The sequence below is a fragment of the Pogona vitticeps genome, chromosome 2 (assembly GCF_051106095.1).
Source record: "Pogona vitticeps strain Pit_001003342236 chromosome 2, PviZW2.1, whole genome shotgun sequence".
Classification (NCBI taxonomy): Eukaryota; Metazoa; Chordata; class Lepidosauria; order Squamata; family Agamidae; genus Pogona; species Pogona vitticeps.
Genome location: NC_135784.1, coordinates 286,525,453 through 286,544,230, shown reverse-complemented (window position 1 = coordinate 286,544,230; position 18,778 = coordinate 286,525,453). Strand labels below are relative to the sequence as shown.

The window sequence follows — 18,778 nt, the reverse complement described above, 5'->3', positions numbered from 1 at the left end:
GAGATAAAAGGAACAACACGTAGGTTTGGCCTTGGAGTTCAAAATGAAGCAGAGCAAAGGCTAATAGAGTTTGGTCGAAGAGAACAAGCTGGTCATCACAGACACTTTTCCAACAACACAAGAGGCGACTCTGCACATGGACATCACCAGATGGACAATACCGAAATCAGATTGATTATGTTCTCTGCAGCCAAAGATGAAGAAGCTCTATACAGTCAGCAAAAACAAGACCTGGAGCTGATTGTGGCTCTGAACATCAGCTTCTTATAGCAAAATGCAAGCTTAAACTGAAGAAAGTAGGAAAAACCACTGGGCTAGTCAGGTATAATCTAAACCAAATCCCTTATAAATACACAGTGGAAGTGAATAACCGATTTAGGGAACTTGATTTGGTGGACAGAGTGCCTGAAGAACTATGGATGGAGGCTCGTAACATTGTACAGGAGACAGCAACAAAACCATCCCAAAGAAAAGGAAATGCAAGAAAGCAAAGTGGCTGTCTAACGAGGCCTTACAAATAGCAGAGAAGAGAAGGGAAACAAAATGCAAGGGAGATAGGGAAAGTTACAGAAAATTGAATGCAGACTTTCAAAGAATAGCAAGGAAAGACAAAAGGGCCTTCTTAAATGAACAGTGCAAAGAAACAGAGAAAGATACAGCAATAGAAAGGGAAAAACTGGAGATCTGTTCAAGAAAATTGGGGATGTTAAAGGAACGTTTTGTGCAAAGATGGACGTGATAAGCAGAAAACATCAAGAAGAGGTGGCAAGAATACAGATATGAATTATACCAGGAAGATTTGGATGTCCTGGACAACCCAGATAGTGTGGCTGCTGACCTTGAGCGAGACATCCTGGAGAGTGAAGTCAAGTGGGCCTTAGAAAGCCTGGCTAACAACAAGGCCAGTGGAGATGGTGACATTCCAGTTGAACTATTTAAAATCTTAAAACGCTGTTAAGGTGCTACACTCAATATGTCAGCAAGTTTGGAAAACTCAGTAGTGGCCAGAGGATTGGAAAAGATCAGTCTACATCCCAATCCCAAGGAAGGGCAGTGCCAAAGAATGTTTCAACTACCATACAGTTGCACTCATTTCACACACTAGCAAGGTCATGCACAAAATCCTACAAGGTAGGCTTCAGCAGTATATGGACTGAGAACTCCCAGAAGTGCAAGCTGGGTTTTGAAGGGGCAGAGGAACTAGAGACCAAATTGCTAACATGCGCTGGATTATGGAGAAAGCCAGAGAGTTCCAGAAAAATATCTACTTCTGCTTTATTGACTATGCAAAAGCCTTTGACTGTGTGGACCACAACAAACTATGGCAAGTCCTTAAATGGGAGTGCCTGACCACCTTATCTATCTCCTGAGATGGTGCTGAAGGAGACTCGTGAGAGTCCCCTGGACTGCAAGGAGAACAAAACTATTCATTTTGAAGGAAATCAACCCTGAGTGCTCACTGGAAGGACAGACCCTGAAGCTGAGGTTCCAATACTTTGGCCATCTCATGAGAAGACTCCCTAGAAAAGACCCTGATGTTGGGAAAGTGTGAAGGCAAGAGGAGAAGGGGATGACAGAGGACGAGATGCTTGGGCAGTGTCATTGAAGCTACCACCATGAATTTGACAACTCTGGGAGGCATTGGAAGAGAGGAGAGCCTGGCGTGCTCTGGTCCATGGAGGCCACAATGGTGGAGGTCAGGGTTTCACTTAACTACCCTTGTTTCCCTGAAAATAAGACCTAACCTGGAAATAAGTCCTAGTATGATTTTTCAGGATGCTTGTAATATAAGCTATACCCAAAAAATAAGCCCTAGTTAAGTGAAAGTCCACCTTTCACCACTGTGCAGGAACCAGAAGATGACATGAATGTATTTTAATAAATGTAGATTATTGTACATGAAAAAAATAAAACATCCCCTGAAAACGAGCCCTACTGCTTTTTTGGGGGGGGGAGCAAAATTAATATAAAACCCTGTCTTATTTTCGGGGAAACATGAAAGGGCTTATTTTTGGAGTAGGACTTATATTACGAGCAGCCTGAAAAATCATACTAGGGTTTATTTTCAGGTTAGGTCTTATTTTAGGGGAAACATGACAGATTGCAGTTTAATGGGAGAATTGTCTTCCATAGTCTGCTATAGAATTGGCCTCTTGGAGCAACCTATTTTTGTATAATTCTTACATTTTTGATGGTATAAGTCAGTATGTATTCAAGGGAAACTTGTCCTAATTTCTCCTATAAAGTGATAGTTTAAAAAAACAGTCAAGAATCTAATATTCTGTGTTGTACTACCAGAAGGGAGTCCCAAGAAACTTGATTTCCCCACCCATCCATGATACACAGAGGGGTTGAGAGATGCTCTTGTATCAGATGGTTGTGAAGCAGGAGGCTGAAAATGAAGAGCAATCATTGTGTAGAGGTATCTTCTACTTTTTCTTCTCAACCCCTTACACCACACTCCATCTCCTTTAGGAGCGTCGCTGAATGCTCTGTACAGTGTTTGGGTGATGCTGTCAGATGGAATGGGTTGGGAAATAAGCTTTCTGCACCTCTGTTGTGCCAGTAGGGTTTGAACATGGTTCTATATTCTGCTTTAGCATCTATTTGGCTTTATTTGCATATGGTTCTGAAGTGTTTCCTCACAGGGACCCATTCTGATACTTTTGTTTCAGGAAACAATCTGATGGCAAATCTGCGGCATCTGCTAAACTACCAGCAAAAACTAAGCGAGATGCAGAGGTTGACAGTGCTGACATTACAGTTTTGGGGAAGAAGCCAAAGTTGGAAGATCTTGCTGCAGAAGATCTCAAGTAAGGATAGAGTGTTTATTTGACTGAATTTGTGAATGCTTATAGAAGTAGTATTGCAGATTCATGCTTCTCAAGACAGGAATGGTTGATATTACTGGGTGAAAGAAAATTACAATAAAAGCTATTGTTACATTAGAAAATCTTTGTAAATGAGGAGAAACATGTTTCAGAATCAAAGAATATCTCTCAGCATGTAACTTGAAGTAAAGAAGAATCTTGTAATTCTAAATGTAGAGTTTGAATGTGCTCCACTTACTGTGTTTTGTCATAAACATTTTCATTTATTGTTGTTTGGCTGCTGAGTTTTTAGGAATTTGATAAGTCTTCTAAAAAGGCATAATCCAACAAAGACATCTGCTCAAGGCTTATTTGAGCTGAATCTGTGCAAGAGCATTACTGTGCTGTTTGGTGCTCCCATTCATTTCAGCATGGCTTGACAAGGAAATTCTCCCAGGTCTGAAACTTGCTGTCTGGATATGGTTGTTGTTAAGATTCTTTTACCAGAATCTTTGCTAGAATTGAAATTATTATCTCTTTATATTAGTCTGATGAATAATTTTACCATGTATTTCACTGGATGTTTGTCTATGTATCTGCTGTTTGCCTCTTCCGCAAATGTCTTCTTGCTGAAGCCACTGTGGAGCTTTGACTATATATCTGCTCAGTTTGCCACTACCCTAGATGTCCTCTTATTGAAGCCACGGTAGTCCTATCTTGATTCCCGCCCACAAACCTTAAAGACAAAAGTGAGTGAGACAGCCTCTGTAATAAACAAGAGGGGCGGGAGACCTGTGGTCCTTCAGATGTTGTTGTCCTTGATTTTCTGTGCTTTATAAAAGTAGTAGTTCCTCAGCGTCTGGAGAGCCAAAGGTTCCCAAAATCATTGGGGTGTTTCATCAGGGTTCTGTGCCATTCTAATTCCAGCTCTAAAATGCCCTCGTTAGGAAAGTGGGATAGCATTATAGTGATGCTAGGGGAACACAGGATGACCCAGGAGAATTGGTGCCATTTTTCATATTGCTCTGAAACATATTAGACTCAGGTGACAGTCAGCATTCTCTCTTAAGATGCACAGGTGCATGCAGAGCTCCATCAGCGGCACCCATTGTCAATGCCCATTTGCTTCTGGGTTTTGGATGAAACCTTGTCCCCTTGCACAGATGGGGGAGGCACCCACATAGCGGGGATGAAATTTAGAGAGAATATTGATGACAAGATGAGGCTTGTAAATTGCCTTGCAGTCTTGTTAGCTGGCTTCTGAATTTTAATAGTTGCATATTCTTTGAGAATGCATAAATTGGTAATGCTCAGTTGATAAACATTTTCATTTTGAATGTTATTAGTCGTATCTATTGTTGCTTTTTTATTGTACTTAACTGGCATCCATAACATAATCACAACAGATTTACACTTCTGTTTTCAGTTTGGCCGATCTTATGCCAAAAGTAAAGGTGCAAGCCGTGGAAACAGTTGAAGGTTGTATGCACGAGGTGAGTGTAATATGGGTGGCAATGTTGTATTTTGTTTCCTCTCATACTATGTGTATGGATTTCCTGGCAAAGAGAAGAGAGATTTAAAAATGCTCTAGTTCAATATTATGCCAGTGATAAGTTCTAAATGGAAGTACTGTCCTTATAGGACTACACAGTGGCATTGACTTACATGGGAGAAGGTAAAATGAGTCTGTTTATACATTTTGAAATGGCCATTCTGAAAACTGAGCTGCTTCTTGTTTGCAGAGCCCAATCCTCATATTTCTGCCCTAGAAATTTGTCATTCTAGGGCTCATGGCTTAAACAGAAAAGTTGGGCAAAGCTTTCTAGTTTCCGCTCACGTGCCTTAAAAACACAAAAAGAATTTATGCTTGACATAAGGTTTAAGATGCAATGTTGGTGCTATGGACCCTTTTAGTTGCATGCTGCCTCTCCATTAGAAGTAGCACCTTAGAATCTTTTTGGAAGGAGCTGAGATACCTGCCAATCCAAGGCAAAAGAATTAAGTTGTCACATGCCAGCAACAGAATTTAAGATTCATTAACAATGCAGCATAATAATTGTTACTGTTTTGATATATTGAAATCTACCCACTAAGAAATTGACGGGTAAACAACAAAGAAATAAAAGAAATTTCATTAGGTACTGAATTATATCAGGTGCTGTTAGTAGGGTTTATAGATGAAGGAAATGAGGTTGGTTTACAATTTTTGAAATGTATGTGCTTTTGTCAGTAGGAGACAGAAGTTTTTTACTGAGGGAGAATCTTAATATACTCTCCAAGAACATTCCCTCTAATTTTCCACTAGTGCTGGGGGCCCCTATCCCCCCATGTGGGGTTGCAGCTATGACCAAAAGCAAATGGGCAACAACACTGGCTGGACTGAGCAGGACCAATACAGCATCATGCAGCTACACAGCTTAGAGGGAATGTTGCTCTCTAAGGTTACTTCTTTAGTCTTTTTATCTAGTTCAATACTAGTTCTGCTTATTAAAAAGGGACAGATTATGATGTATTACACATCAATGCTACACATCATGAAGTGTTTTCTTTCCAGTAAACCTTAGAAAGTTTTGAAGGGGGTTGCTAATTTCACTGTGGGTTACCCTCAAAAATATTGAGAATTTGCTGTATTATAAACTTACTATTGTTACATGTTCTCACTTAAATGTATATATGAGAACAATTAGAATTAATTGTTTGAATTAGCTATTGAAAAATGAATGGATTTTTAATACATAATGGTTATACATGAGTAACGGTGAGGAACCAACACTGCAATATTTTGGAAATGTCATTTGCCTTTACAAATATTACTCTGAACAGAGTGTACCAGGAGTATTTTTTGAGAATAACTTGTGTTACAGTTCTCCCTCAGTTTATTGGTCTAAAGTACATGCAAACCTGAAGTAATAAACAGAAACAAATTCATTTACGAGTTTTTGTGTTTTGTTTTGTTTTTGTATTAGGTTGCTCTTCCCGCAGATGAAGACTTTGTGGCCTTGAAGCCTAGAACAGGAAAAGCTGCAAAGGTTTGCGATTTGAAAGTTTTGTCTTGTTAATTTTATAGTGGAGAATAATGAATATGTGGGTTAATACAGTGGTGCCCCGCATAGCGACGTTAATCCGTTTCGGATTAATCGTCACTATGCAAAAACATTGTTAAATGGATCGAAAAACCCCATAGGAACGCATTAAACTTAGTTTAATGCGTTCCTATGGGGCCCAAACTCACCGTTCAGCGAAGTTCCTCCATAACGCCACCATTTTCGCACCCTCGGTAAGCGAGGGCAGGGCGCGAAAACACTTGCGGCCATTTTGGGCACTCGGTGGCCATTTTGGAACCGCTGCTCAGCTGTTATAAAAACATCGCAGTGCGAAGATCGGTAAGCGAGACGCTTACCGATCATTGCAATGCGAGTTTTTGCCTATCTAAACATCACAATGCGATTGCTTTTGCGATCGCAAAAGCGACATCGCTATGCGGATTCATTGTTAAACGGTGCGCTCATTAAGCGAGGCACCACTGTATAAGGAAAAAAGATATTGAGTAACATGGTCTTTATAGTTTTTATATTATTTGAAATTTGCAGTTAGATCACTCCAGTGTTACTTGTCGGAAAGTTAGCTTTATTATCAGATTGCTTCTGACATGAATGACGATTAGAAATGGATGGAACTCAAAAAACCTCAGGAGTTTGGTTTCCTGTGTTTTTTGAGCATATGGTATATATGTGAACAGGACTTTAAACTAAAAATCAGTTCCATTTCATAGCATATACAGTGGACCCTCTACTTAAGGAATTAATCCGTATTGTAACGGTGGCTGCAGGTCGAAAAGTCTGTAGGTTGAGTCTCCATTGAACTACAATGCATTGAAAACTGATTAATCCCGTAACCGGCCGTTTTTGTTCCATTTTGGTTTTTTTCTGGTCTGTAAGTCAAATCTCAGGCCAAGTCAAACCTAAATTTTGCGGCCAGAGAAGTCTGTAACTCAAAAAGTCTGTGAGTCAAGCCGTCTGTAAGTCAAGGGTCCACTGTAGTTGAAAACTGGGCATTTATTTTAATGTATGAATAATGTATGGCATTTAAGGTATACATTGTGAAGTGTTGTTTTTTCCCTCTTCAGGAATATCCATTTATTCTTGATGCTTTTCAAAGAGAAGCTATTCTGTGTGTGGATAACAATCAGTCGGTTTTAGTATCTGCTCACACATCAGCAGGGAAAACTGTCTGTGCAGAGTGAGTACTTTTGTCATAGATTTTGATCTAAATTCAGTAATGTTCCCCTTTCTTGCTGCACTCCCTCTTTGGAGTACATCTTCCCATTCTCATATTGATGCCCAATTCCTCTCTCCTCCTCATTTGCCAACGAGAGTGAATATTATCCTAGCAGGTCCTTTGTAGCTGCATTGTTACCCCTGTAAACACAGCTGGGAACATTAGTTGCATTGTTCTTTCTGTTTTAGCATGGCAAGGAAGGATAACCAGAAGTGTTTCCATCCATTTCCATGCTCTCTAATGTCACTGCTTGCATTATTTCTCTGTCTAGATTTAGGGTGAGTGATGTTTAGTTGCTTGTCAGTTTTTTGTGTGTAAACATCAACAGAAGATTCCAGGGCATTAAAGAAGAAAGGGAGAAAGGAAGCCATTTGCTACAGCCTATCTTTTCTTGGCTCCTTAAATTAGAGATGTGTTCAGGAGAGAGACTCTGGACAGAGTGGGGCTTGAATCAAGGCTTGGCATCTTCTTGATGCTTCTTTTTTCTTTCCAGTTTGAATACCTGACTTTCCTGTATGACGTGACAAATCACATGTCTGTCTTCCAAATAAGTATTTATCTTAGACATTGCTACAATGTGTCTCCTTCAGGTTTATAGAGCATGTAATTAGCTTAACATTGATGGCAGTGTTCTTGGCATGGCATGTTACACAGAAGGAAATTAAAGTATTTCACATAAGATAAGGAATAATTGTGCGATTAGTGTTCAAATTATGCATCAATTTTAAATGTACAGGAATGTAAATCTGAAGAATTCCTTTGTCAATCTGAGAAAGTAGCAGAGTACAGGATTCAGATTTTTCTTAGGAAGCAAGTCATTTCAGTCATTGAACATATGATAAAATAATGTAATCTGAGACCTATTTCATTTATAGTTTCTTGCTTGTTATTCTTCGCAGATGTCATAGAACTTTAAGATGTTGAAATATATTTTTTAAAACGAGTTCTTATTGGTGCGCACATTGCAGGTATGCCATTGCTATGGCTTTACGGGAAAAACAGCGTGTGATATTTACCAGCCCGATTAAAGCTCTAAGTAACCAAAAATATCGTGAGATGTACGAAGAATTTCAAGATGTTGGTTTGATGACTGGGGACGTCACTATCAATCCAACAGCATCTTGTCTTGTAATGACAACAGAAGTAAGTTTTGCTGCTAATTATCCTGTGTGGGCTTTTGGTTCTCTCAGCTAGACTGGAAATGGATCTTCTACATATCTGCTAAGTCCCATTGTATTTAATTGGGCTTATTAGCTTATTAATTTTAGGACTATCATATGGGTTATCAAGTTTGCAACGTAGATAGCAAAGAAACAGGTTTATGGGAAAGGTAGTATATTAATGCTGGTGCACTATAGTATATCATCTGTTATACTGTATTCACGAAGGCTTTCACGGCCGGGATCTAATGGCTGTTGTGGGTTTTTCGGACTCTTCGGCCATGTTCTGAAGGTTGGTCTTCCTAACGTTTCGCTAGTCTCTGTGACTGGAATCTTCAGAGGACAGCACTCTGAGCCCAAAAAACCCACAACAACCATCTGTTATACTGTTTTTATTTAAAGTTAACACCATTTGTAGGAAAAAAATCTTGTTGTGTAGCTAGCTACATTGGTATAGCGTAAAGTTGCACAAGCAACTGCAACATTCATATCCAATGAGAATATCTTGCCAACAATTCCCCTAACTAGTTACACAGTTAGTTGTGCAATCAGACGTGAAATGTGGACTGCCTTGGTGTAACTCCCTGTGAACTTCCACAGGTGTAACATTGTACTATGCCAAGAGCAATGGGATTTCAACCAATATTAGCTAAAGTTTAATTATTTATTTATTAAATTTATACCCCGCCCCTATAGACCATGTCTACTTCTGTGAAACTCTACTTTAGCTCCTGGCTGTTTTAGAACGGTTTCTTTTAGATATTTGTCTCACAGTGTCTTATGAGGAATGTTCAGGTAAATTTGGGCAGTTCACTATTGAAATAGGAGGTTTGGACAGATTGGTGCTACACTTCCCATGATGTGTTTTGAAATGTGCTTTTAAGTTTAATAGTACTTTAATGCTATAAAGCCTCGTGGCACAGTGATTGTACTGCAGTCCAAACTCTCCTCACGACCTCGTTTCTATCTCGGGTAGCCTGCTCAAGGTTCACTCAGTCTTCCATCCTTCTGAGGTTGGTAAATTGAGCACCTAGCTCACTAGGGGTGGGGGGCAATGTCTAGCCTGCATAATTAAATTGTAAACCACTCAGAGAATGCTTTAAGCACTGTGGGGTGACATAAGCAGCATGCTTTGCTTTTTGCTTTTTTGTTGTGCTGGTAATAGCAGTTTTTGTCAGTTTTTTATCTATTCATGTGAGTTGGATTTTGGTGGGTCTGCACCAAGCATGACTAAAACTTTATTCAAACAAATCTTTTTGTTTATTTAAATTTAGTTTATAGTATTCATAGTTCGGTGGGCAGAAAGCATCTGCTCTAATTTAAATGCATTAGCTAGATACATAATTAGCACCTTTTTTTTCCCAGATTTTGAGAAGCATGCTTTACAGAGGTTCTGAGGTCATGCGTGAGGTTGCTTGGGTTATATTTGATGAAATTCATTACATGAGAGATGCAGGTATTGTGTATTTGATTTTCTATGGTTTTATTTGTTTTACATATTTATATATACTGTAAAAAGGGACTCAATGACATTATTATTAATAATAATAATTTATTATTAAAATAAATAATAATAAAAAACGAATAAAGCAATGCACTGAATAAAAACTGAGCACAAACAGTCAGAAGGAAATAGAAGTAATGTATTGCTGCCTTATAATGTTTTCTTTTCCTAGAACGTGGTGTGGTGTGGGAAGAAACCATTATTTTACTTCCGGACAATGTTCACTATGTATTTCTCTCTGCCACTATTCCAAATGCACGGCAGTTTGCTGAATGGATATGCCATCTTCACAAGCAGGTAATGATTTCCATATGAAAAACCTTTTACCTGTTTATGACTATATAATAAATAGCACAGCTGAATCATATTCACTCATGAATTAGCCATAGTACTAAAGCAGAAACCTTCTCAGACATTGAAATTAGGGAAATTGATTCAAAGCACACTCACTCTTTGTTAAATTAAATAGTACAGGGTGAAAACTGAGTTGGCTAAGGTTATATACAACCCAGTTCTTCATGTGTTTACACAAAAATAAGTCTTACTGGGTTCAACAAGGCTTGTTCTGAAGCAGAGTGAATAAAAATCAAATTTAAAAATAGTTGAATTAGATTTTTAAATTTTAAATTGTTTGGTAATTTTTTTTTTGAAGAAACATCTATATGTAGTGTTTAAAATACCTTATTATACAAAGGTTTTTGGTTCATTTCTATAATTGACTTCCATTAATTCATTAGCTCCCCAGTGTAATGCTTTCCCATAGGTTTCTGTATGATTATTTCAGGTAATTTCTCAATCAAGATACCATCACACACACTTGGTTTTGTAGTTTTGAAAAATGTGAATTTGTCTCTGTAGAGATAAGATGCCTCTACTTAATGGCGAACGTATTTTTGATAGAGTTGAGAAAGACCTCAAATGTTACCTCTTAAGTGCTCTGTTTCAAAAACTTAAAGGAATAGAAGATTGGGTGGAATAGATCTGAATAAAGAGCAGCTGTTAAGAGCAAAGTGTAAGGAGGGAGGGACAAGCAGTACAAATGAAAGTGAAATTTTTTGAACAGAATGCTTCAGACACTTGAGAGCATTGTGATTGTAGCCTGCAATCAATAATATTCTCTGTCTGGGAGAGAGAAAATAATATAGTGGTGCCTCACTTAGCGATCGCTCTGTTGAGCGATGAAATCGCTTAGCGATGGGGTTTTGGCCATCGCCAGAGCGATCGCTTAGCGATGGCCCCTGTGGGGGGAAATCGCTTTGCGATGATCGCGGGGAAGCGATCATCGCAAAGCCCTCATTTTTGGCCAGCTGATTGGCGGTTCCAAAATGGCCACCGGAAAAACAAAATGGCCGCCCGCTGTTTTGCCTCGCTTTAGAGGCACCGAAAATGGCCGCCCCTATGGAGGATCTTCGCATAAGGTCAGTTTCTAAGCCCATAGGAACGCATTAAACACGTTTTAATGTGTTTCTATGGGCTTTTTTATTCCGTTTAGCGATGAAATCACTTAGCAACATTTTTCCTGGAACAGATTAACATTGCTAAGCGAGGCACCACTGTATTAGCAACAGGCCATAAAGAGTATTTATTTATTTATTGGATTTATACCATGAACCATCTAGCAACCAGGCCACTCTGGGCGGCTAACAACAATATAAACAGCAATATTAAAACATGATATAAAATAAAACAATACATAGTAACAAGATAAATTAAAACAGATGGCAATGAAGGTAAAAGGCTGATAAAAAGGATGGTAAAAGGAGGGCCGAGAGCTTAATGGTCAGGGAAAGCCTGGCGGCAGGCCCGGTTTCTTGTTCTTTCCCTCCGGATCTCCTTCGGGGTGAAGGCCCTCAACCGCCCTGCCTGTGAAGAACAGGTGTTACAGACAGATCTGGCTGGGAGCAGGCATTCTAATAGGTACTCAGGTCTTAACCGTTTAGGGCTTTGAATGATATCACCATAATCTTGAAGTCGATGCGGAGATGAACCAGTAGCCAGTGAAGGGCAGCCAGAGTGGGGGAAGATGTGCTGAAATTTCTTCACCCCAGTTATTAATCTAGCTGCTGAATTTTGGACCAGTTGGAGTCTCCACATCAGCCTCAAAGGTGGCCCCACATAAAGAGCACTGCAGTAGTCTATTCTTGAGATTATGAGGGCATGAATCAGCATCATGAGTGCCCCCACGTCTAGATAGGGATGCAGCTGGGCAATCCTCCGAAGATGGAAATGGGCTGCCCTGACCACAGATGCCACCTGGGTTTCCATGGTGATGTCCGGGTCCAGGCAGATGCCCAAGCTGCAAACCTCACTCTTCATGGAAAGAGTCACTCCCCAAAAGAAAAGGGGGTTTCTTAACCCACTGGTGCCAGGGCCACCCACGTACAAGATTTCCGTCTTGTCCGGATTCAACCTCAGTCCATTTGCCCGCACCCACTCTAGAACAGTCCTCAAGCATCGTTCAAGGGTCAGAACAGCATCCACTGCAGTTGGAGAAAAGGAGAGGTAGAGCTGGGTGTCATCAGCGTACTGATGGCACCGGGCCCCACAACTCCGAATGACCTCACCCAGCAGCCTCATATAGATATTAAAAAGTAACCAGTTTGGGAATATTTAAACAAAAATAAATGTTTAAGCAAGCACAAAAATATTTGTACAGTGGTGCCTCGCTTAGTGATTTTAATTGGTGCAGAAAAAACATCGCTATGGGAAAACATCGCTAAGCGAAACACGTTTTCCCATAGAGATGCATTGAAAACCGGATAATCCGTTCCAATGGGAACGGATTGCCATCCTTAAGCGAAAATTGCCATAGGAAAACTTGCTAAGCGAAACGCGGTTCCCCCATTGGAATGCATAGAAACCTTTTCAATGCATTTCAATGGGGGGAAAAATCACAAAAAATTCAAAAAGAGTCAGAATGAAGCCAAATTAGTTTAACAAAGGGTTTATTAAGTGCACTAACAATTTCAAGCACTCTAAACACTTTTTAAACAATTTAACACCTTTTAAAAATAGCGAAAACGGAGCTGTCAAAAACATTGCTAAGTGAAACGGGGACCTAAACTGTCGTCGCTAAGCGAAGCAAGGTCCCGAACATCGCTATGCGAAATTTCCCCATTGGAAACATCGCTAAACGGAGCACAAGATCGCTCCTAAAACCTCATCGCTATGCGAGTACATCATTAAACGAGGCAATCGCTAAGCGAGGCGCCACTACTGCATAATCTTGTCATTTTAACTACATGAAAAATTTAACTATATAAAACATTGATCATTTTTCCTTCCAGTAAAATAGAGCAGAAAAGTTGTCCAAATACGAATAAGTAATCTATTAAACTTGCAATGATTTCATGATAAATAACCAAGCAATCATAAATTTTCTGATATAACTATAAAACTCACTTAAGCAGTGAGCATCTGGGTTAAGCAGTGAGCATCTGGGTTGTAAAATAGAACCAGAAAGCATGAGCATTTATAGAAAGCCATTATTTAAATCAAGTGATATAAATAGTCAATTAAATAACGATATAAATCAAATTGTGATATAATTCAATCTATCTTACTCTGAAGTGAGTGTTTATTGCAGTCTAGTTTTTAACTATGTTCAATTTGCTAAAGACTTAAAATCATGATTTCAACTAACGATGGATAGGAGAATCTCTTACCAATTCTTTGTCATTCACTTCTTTACTCTTGTTGAGAACAGTATTAACAGAGCACAGGTGGTTATAAGACTAAACAAGGAAGTCAGGTATACCAAATACAATCTGTATTATGTGTACAAACAGTTAAAATTTTGCATTTTGCTTTGCCCAGCCTTGCCATGTAATCTACACGGACTATCGACCCACTCCTCTGCAGCACTATATCTTCCCAGCAGGGGGAGATGGACTTCACCTTGTAGTTGATGAAAATGTAAGTCATTACTTGATTGACTGGAGTGGAGGGTATGTGTGCTTGTGATGCTACATATGGGGATAGGAGATGAAAAATAAGGAATAGTATGTAGAGAACAAGTAGATGCAACCACAGCATAGGGCCAGTAAGTGGTACCTGCAACAATATTTTCATCTATTGAATTTATATTCTGCCTTTCTTCCAAAAAGGCACTTAAGGCAGCTACAGTGTTGCAGTGTGAAATGTTTGAGGTGGCAGAACACTGCAGTGCAGATCTTCCTGTGCATGGTTTGAGACACTTGTCCTCTTGAAGGAGCTCTTTCTCACATGCACCCCTTGCTCAACTCTTCCCCTGCCTACAACTAGCATTCCGTGGTCACAGGGCATGCCCAGTCCTTGTTTAATAGTTTTTGAATTCTCCCTGTCAGATTTTTCTAAAGCAGTTTTTGCTATTCTGCAAACATTGGAGTTTCCCCAAGCTTGTTGATGCCTCCCTCTGTTTCAAGAATGGTTCTGTTTTAGTTCCATTAGGATAAGCATTCCCAGATTGAATTCCATGTTGTTTATATACACCAGGGGTCTCAAACTCAATTTATCTGGGGGCCGCTGGAGGCAGAGTCTGGGTGAGGCTGGGCAGCATCAGATTTTCTGCCAAGTGGAGCAAGGGCCCGAGGAAGCTGCCCATGAGTTCCTTAGCCCGGCTGGGGCTCCAAGGAGGAGGAGGGGATGTGCTAGCCCCCGTCGCCCAGCCACGACCCCCTCCAGCTCCGTCTTCACCAGCAGCAGCAGCAGCAGGATGAAGAAGCGAAGAAGGGAGGGAATGCCAGCAACCGGCTAGCCGGGGGGAGGCGGGCATGACGTAAAATTTTAAAAAAAACCATCACAGAATTCGCCATGCCAAAGGAGAAAAATCCCCACCAGTACCTGCGAAATTAAACAGAATGGGGCGGGGGCACCCACAGGTGCAGGCACACAAACACACACACAAAGGTCCGGCAACCTTCCTCTGAGGGCCCCCCTCAAAAAAAAGGCGCACTCAGCAGCAGCAGCTACCCCCACCACAACAGAGGAGCAAAGTTTGTGAGGCGAGACCAGGCAGCCTCCAGAGCCGAGGCGGCTGAAGCAGGACGAAGAGGAGGAGGAGGATGAAGCACCACTGGGCACTGAGACGGCCGCTGTCCGGGCTGGTGCTGGGGGTGCCGAGAGAGAAAGAGAGAGACTCACTTTCTTGGAAGAGGTGGTGGCAGCTGCTTTTGGCGGCTTGGCTCAGGCACTGGGGGAAAGGGCCAGCAGTGCGCCTTGCTCGCTGGCTCTCCCCCAAGAAAGTGCCTCTTGCCCGGGAGAGAGCCGGCAAGCAAGGTAAGGCTTTTTTTTGACTCTTGACAGCAGAGGACGTGTGGGCGCTTCAAGGGGGCAGGCAAGGCAGGGGCCACAAATTATCGTCTGGTGGGCCGCAAATGGCCCCCGGGCCGCATGTTTGAGACCCCTGATATACACCGTGTTATCTATGAATTGCCCACTTATGGTTCTGGATTGTTGTGTTTAAATCAAAGCACTTTGACACAGGTCTATTTAAATAATTACATTTTCCTCACATGAATGCTGCAGTCTTCGTTAAAATTTTATTTACAGGTTGTTGCTTTTAAATTGTAAGAGTTTCAGCCCCCAAGTTTATGTAAACATTTTCAGGGCATCCATCTCCAGAACAAGAAATCTTCTCCTTCCAACTGTCCATGTTTTTAATCCTCATTGTTACTGAGCGTAAAAATAAGAGGATGCTTCTTGGTTAAATACCAAATGAGAGGAACATAAAATGGAAGTGGAGAGCCAGATGGTTTAAAATGGTGGTGTAAATCTTGTGAACAGTAAATTTTTAAATCAAATTCTATTAGTTGATTAAACCAACCATGTAATATAAATAAAACCAATTGAAATTGAGTACATATTAACAAACGTCACTTTCCCCCACCAGGGTGATTTTAGGGAAGATAATTTTAATACGGCTATGCAAGTACTTCGAGATGCTGGTGATTTGGCTAAAGGAGACCAGAAGGGCAGGAAAGGTGGAACAAAAGGTGGGTTTTCAGCTTTCCATGTAATCAGATTTTACAGATTTTGCATTGAAAATGAGCTTACTGCCCCAGCCCTTCTCTGAAATTTATTCTTGCTGCTGATGTTTATGTTTTCATAGGGCCTTCAAATGTATTTAAGATTGTGAAGATGATAATGGAAAGAAACTTCCAGCCTGTAATTATATTCAGTTTCAGTAAAAAAGATTGTGAAGCATACGCTCTTCAGATGACCAAATTAGACTTCAATACAGGTGTGTACTCAAAATGTTCAATTTATTATTTACAGTCTGTTGTATGCCATCAAGTCAGTTCTGATTTGTAGCTACCATTTCCAGGTGTTTTGAGGCAGAGAATACACAGATTACCATTTTCTTCTCCTAGGACTGTGTAACTTGCCCATGACTACACAAGCTGGCTCTTATTGCAGAAAACACATTGAACTCCCAGCCTCTAGCTCTGTAGCCAGATTCTTGAACCATTGAGCTCTCCAGCCATCTATTATTTATAGCATCTAGTATCTAAATGTCTGTGGTGCATAAACTATGCTAGTGACCTTTTTTTTGCCTGTGAAATAATATCTTTGTAACTTAATATAATCTTCTTTTGAAGCTTCTTTCTATTTCAAAAGCAATTTGTTATGCAGCATGGGAAACTACTGTTTGAGTTAAAAATATGACTCACAAGTTACAAATGAGTCAGAAGCCCCATTGGCTTATAAAGCTGCTTTCTAACTTGGAGCCTGGCCAGCATCTTGAACTTTGCTTTAGCTTTATATGGTGGTGGTTTTATGCTGTGTAAGTCTCGTTTGTTTTAATCTTATGGTTTTTTATTAAAACTGATCTAAAGTGAATATTTAATTAATAGGCAACATATAAGCATTATTGGAAAATAAACTATTGTCCGGTTGCTATCTCTTTTCTGATTAGCATCTTTTCTATAATAACAGGATTTCTAGTTGTGGTATTTAACTTTAATTATCACATAAACTAATTCCAGTTGAAAGCAGCTTGATGAGCTCATTTTCCATAATAAAATATTCTATTTGTATGTCCGAAAAACCTCTAAATGTGAAACTGCACAGTATTGCAAATGATTAAAGTGAGCTACTAATCTTTTTAATGGTTCTCTAACACTGGCAGCCAAAATCCAGTAAGGTTCATCCATAGACAGTATTGCTGCCTTCATCCAATCTCCCCTCCCATGAAAGTCCCTGTGTACCCAAAACCTTATTGTTTTGTGGGGGGGGGGGGAATAAGTTCTGTTGTACTGATGTTATAAACACCTCTGTGATGTTGGATTTAGACCTCGAATTTAGGCCAAATAGAATGATTGGCTTTCTTGTTGTAGTTAAAACTGAATAAATAGTTTTAGAAAATTTTGAAAATTTTGCAGTTATTTGGTATGCGTTTGCAATTCTATAATATGCGGGTAGATTCTAGTCAATACCTGGTAGAGGGAATTCCAAAAATCCATTAAACCATCTGGGTGATTGTCATATTATCCCACATTCCCATCACTGCTTCTGAATTAAGTTTATACATACCTTTCAAGTTGACTATTTGGTGAGGTTTTGGCACCCTTTTGTTACAAGCCTGGCAATTTTTGGTGGGAAACAAAGTTGACGCATTAATTCTTTATACAGAGGAAGAAAAGAAGATGGTTGAAGAAGTATTTAATAATGCAATTGATTGTCTATCAGATGAAGACAAAAAGCTTCCTCAAGTGAGTACTTAAAAGATAATTAGTGTAAATACAAGTAGAGGCGGGCAGAATGCAGATCTGGCATACTTCTAGGTGTAATTGATCAGAAGGAGTTTGATGCATTTTACAAAGATGAACTTTTTTTGGTAAATGAAAACAAAAATACCTCTTCCTTCATTGCAAGTATGCTGTCTCTTTCTCGTTTTGATCCTGAGTGATGGAGTTGGGGAACAGAGAAAATAAGAAAAAAGAAGATGTTGAAACTTTGGTGCTTTTGAAACTGTGTCCTGGATTGTCTACCTACCATGTATAATCTGCCTATCTGAGCACTGGTTTTATGCTTCATATATTAAGTTTTCATTATCCCATGATGCCTTTCACTCCACAGAATGTTCTTGAATCTGACAGAAGCTTTAGTCATGGAAGTCAGACAATTTTCACAAATTCCCTTTCTCCTGCAGTCCTTTTATACCAGCTTTTCATGGAGCAGATGGGAGAGGCACTGGGAAGGTGGAATGAGTGAACATTACATACCCGGACAAATACACACAGAGCTGTCTTCGTGGAAACCGCCACTGGATCCAAGAGCTTTCTGTGAACCATAGGATGCAGTTAGATACAACCAGTTGTATTTTGTCTTAACATGTCAGAGTAGCACAAAACTGCCAGTGTTACGTTTAGCTGGTAAACAGCTATTGACTGTAAAAATTGGCTTTCATGTATTCAGGAATAAAGAAACAGACTTCCCTTAGTTGATAATTGTTCCTTTTAGGAGCAGTTCATAAAATGGAGCTTATGTTCTGTGGCCACCAAAACGTAATTTCCAGTACCTGTTTTCATCTCAGCACTTGTGAATGAGATTAGAAAAGTGATATTCTGTATAACTTTGAATGAATGAAGTCGAATCTCAGGCAAAAGTATGCCTTTGAAGATGACGTGCTAAAGATGTGTTCTGCAGATGTAAGAGTATAGTCTATTATTTGTTTCCCTGGCATGCAGTTAAATAGCAACTGAATTCACAAATGTTAGTTGTATGCCAGAACTGTTGCAAGTTCACATTTGTCCACATGAAGATGCTTATGTTAGTCATGTAGCATTTAAAATGAAAGAGCCTCTCTCTTGTTTTAATCCTACTGAACATTGGATATCTTATTTATTTATTTATTTATTTGTTTATTTATTTAACTTATATGCCGCCCACTCTACCCAAAGGTCTCTGGGCGGCTTGCAACAATTAAAATTCAACTAAAATAAAATAAAAGATAAAATGATTAAAATACAATTAAAATTGCCATCAGAACCCATCGTTGATATTATTTCAATTAAAGGCCTTCTTGGAACAGGAAGGTTTTGACC

The 18,778-nt window shown here is 39.7% G+C and overlaps 1 protein-coding gene across 1 annotated transcript in view; it reads left to right on the top strand.

The window, feature by feature from the left end:
* The window catches only part of MTREX (Mtr4 exosome RNA helicase), a 71,828-nt gene that overhangs the window by 1,239 nt on the left and 51,811 nt on the right, over nt 1-18,778 (top strand). The window contains exons 2-12 of the mRNA XM_020805552.3: nt 2,676-2,813; nt 4,237-4,303; nt 5,777-5,839; nt 6,937-7,049; nt 8,057-8,231; nt 9,614-9,704; nt 9,925-10,049; nt 13,569-13,667; nt 15,622-15,724; nt 15,841-15,972; nt 17,364-17,443. Coding sequence (XP_020661211.3) covers nt 2,676-2,813; nt 4,237-4,303; nt 5,777-5,839; nt 6,937-7,049; nt 8,057-8,231; nt 9,614-9,704; nt 9,925-10,049; nt 13,569-13,667; nt 15,622-15,724; nt 15,841-15,972; nt 17,364-17,443 — 1,186 coding nt within the window. The remainder of the gene's footprint in view (nt 1-2,675; nt 2,814-4,236; nt 4,304-5,776; nt 5,840-6,936; nt 7,050-8,056; nt 8,232-9,613; nt 9,705-9,924; nt 10,050-13,568; nt 13,668-15,621; nt 15,725-15,840; nt 15,973-17,363; nt 17,444-18,778) is intronic.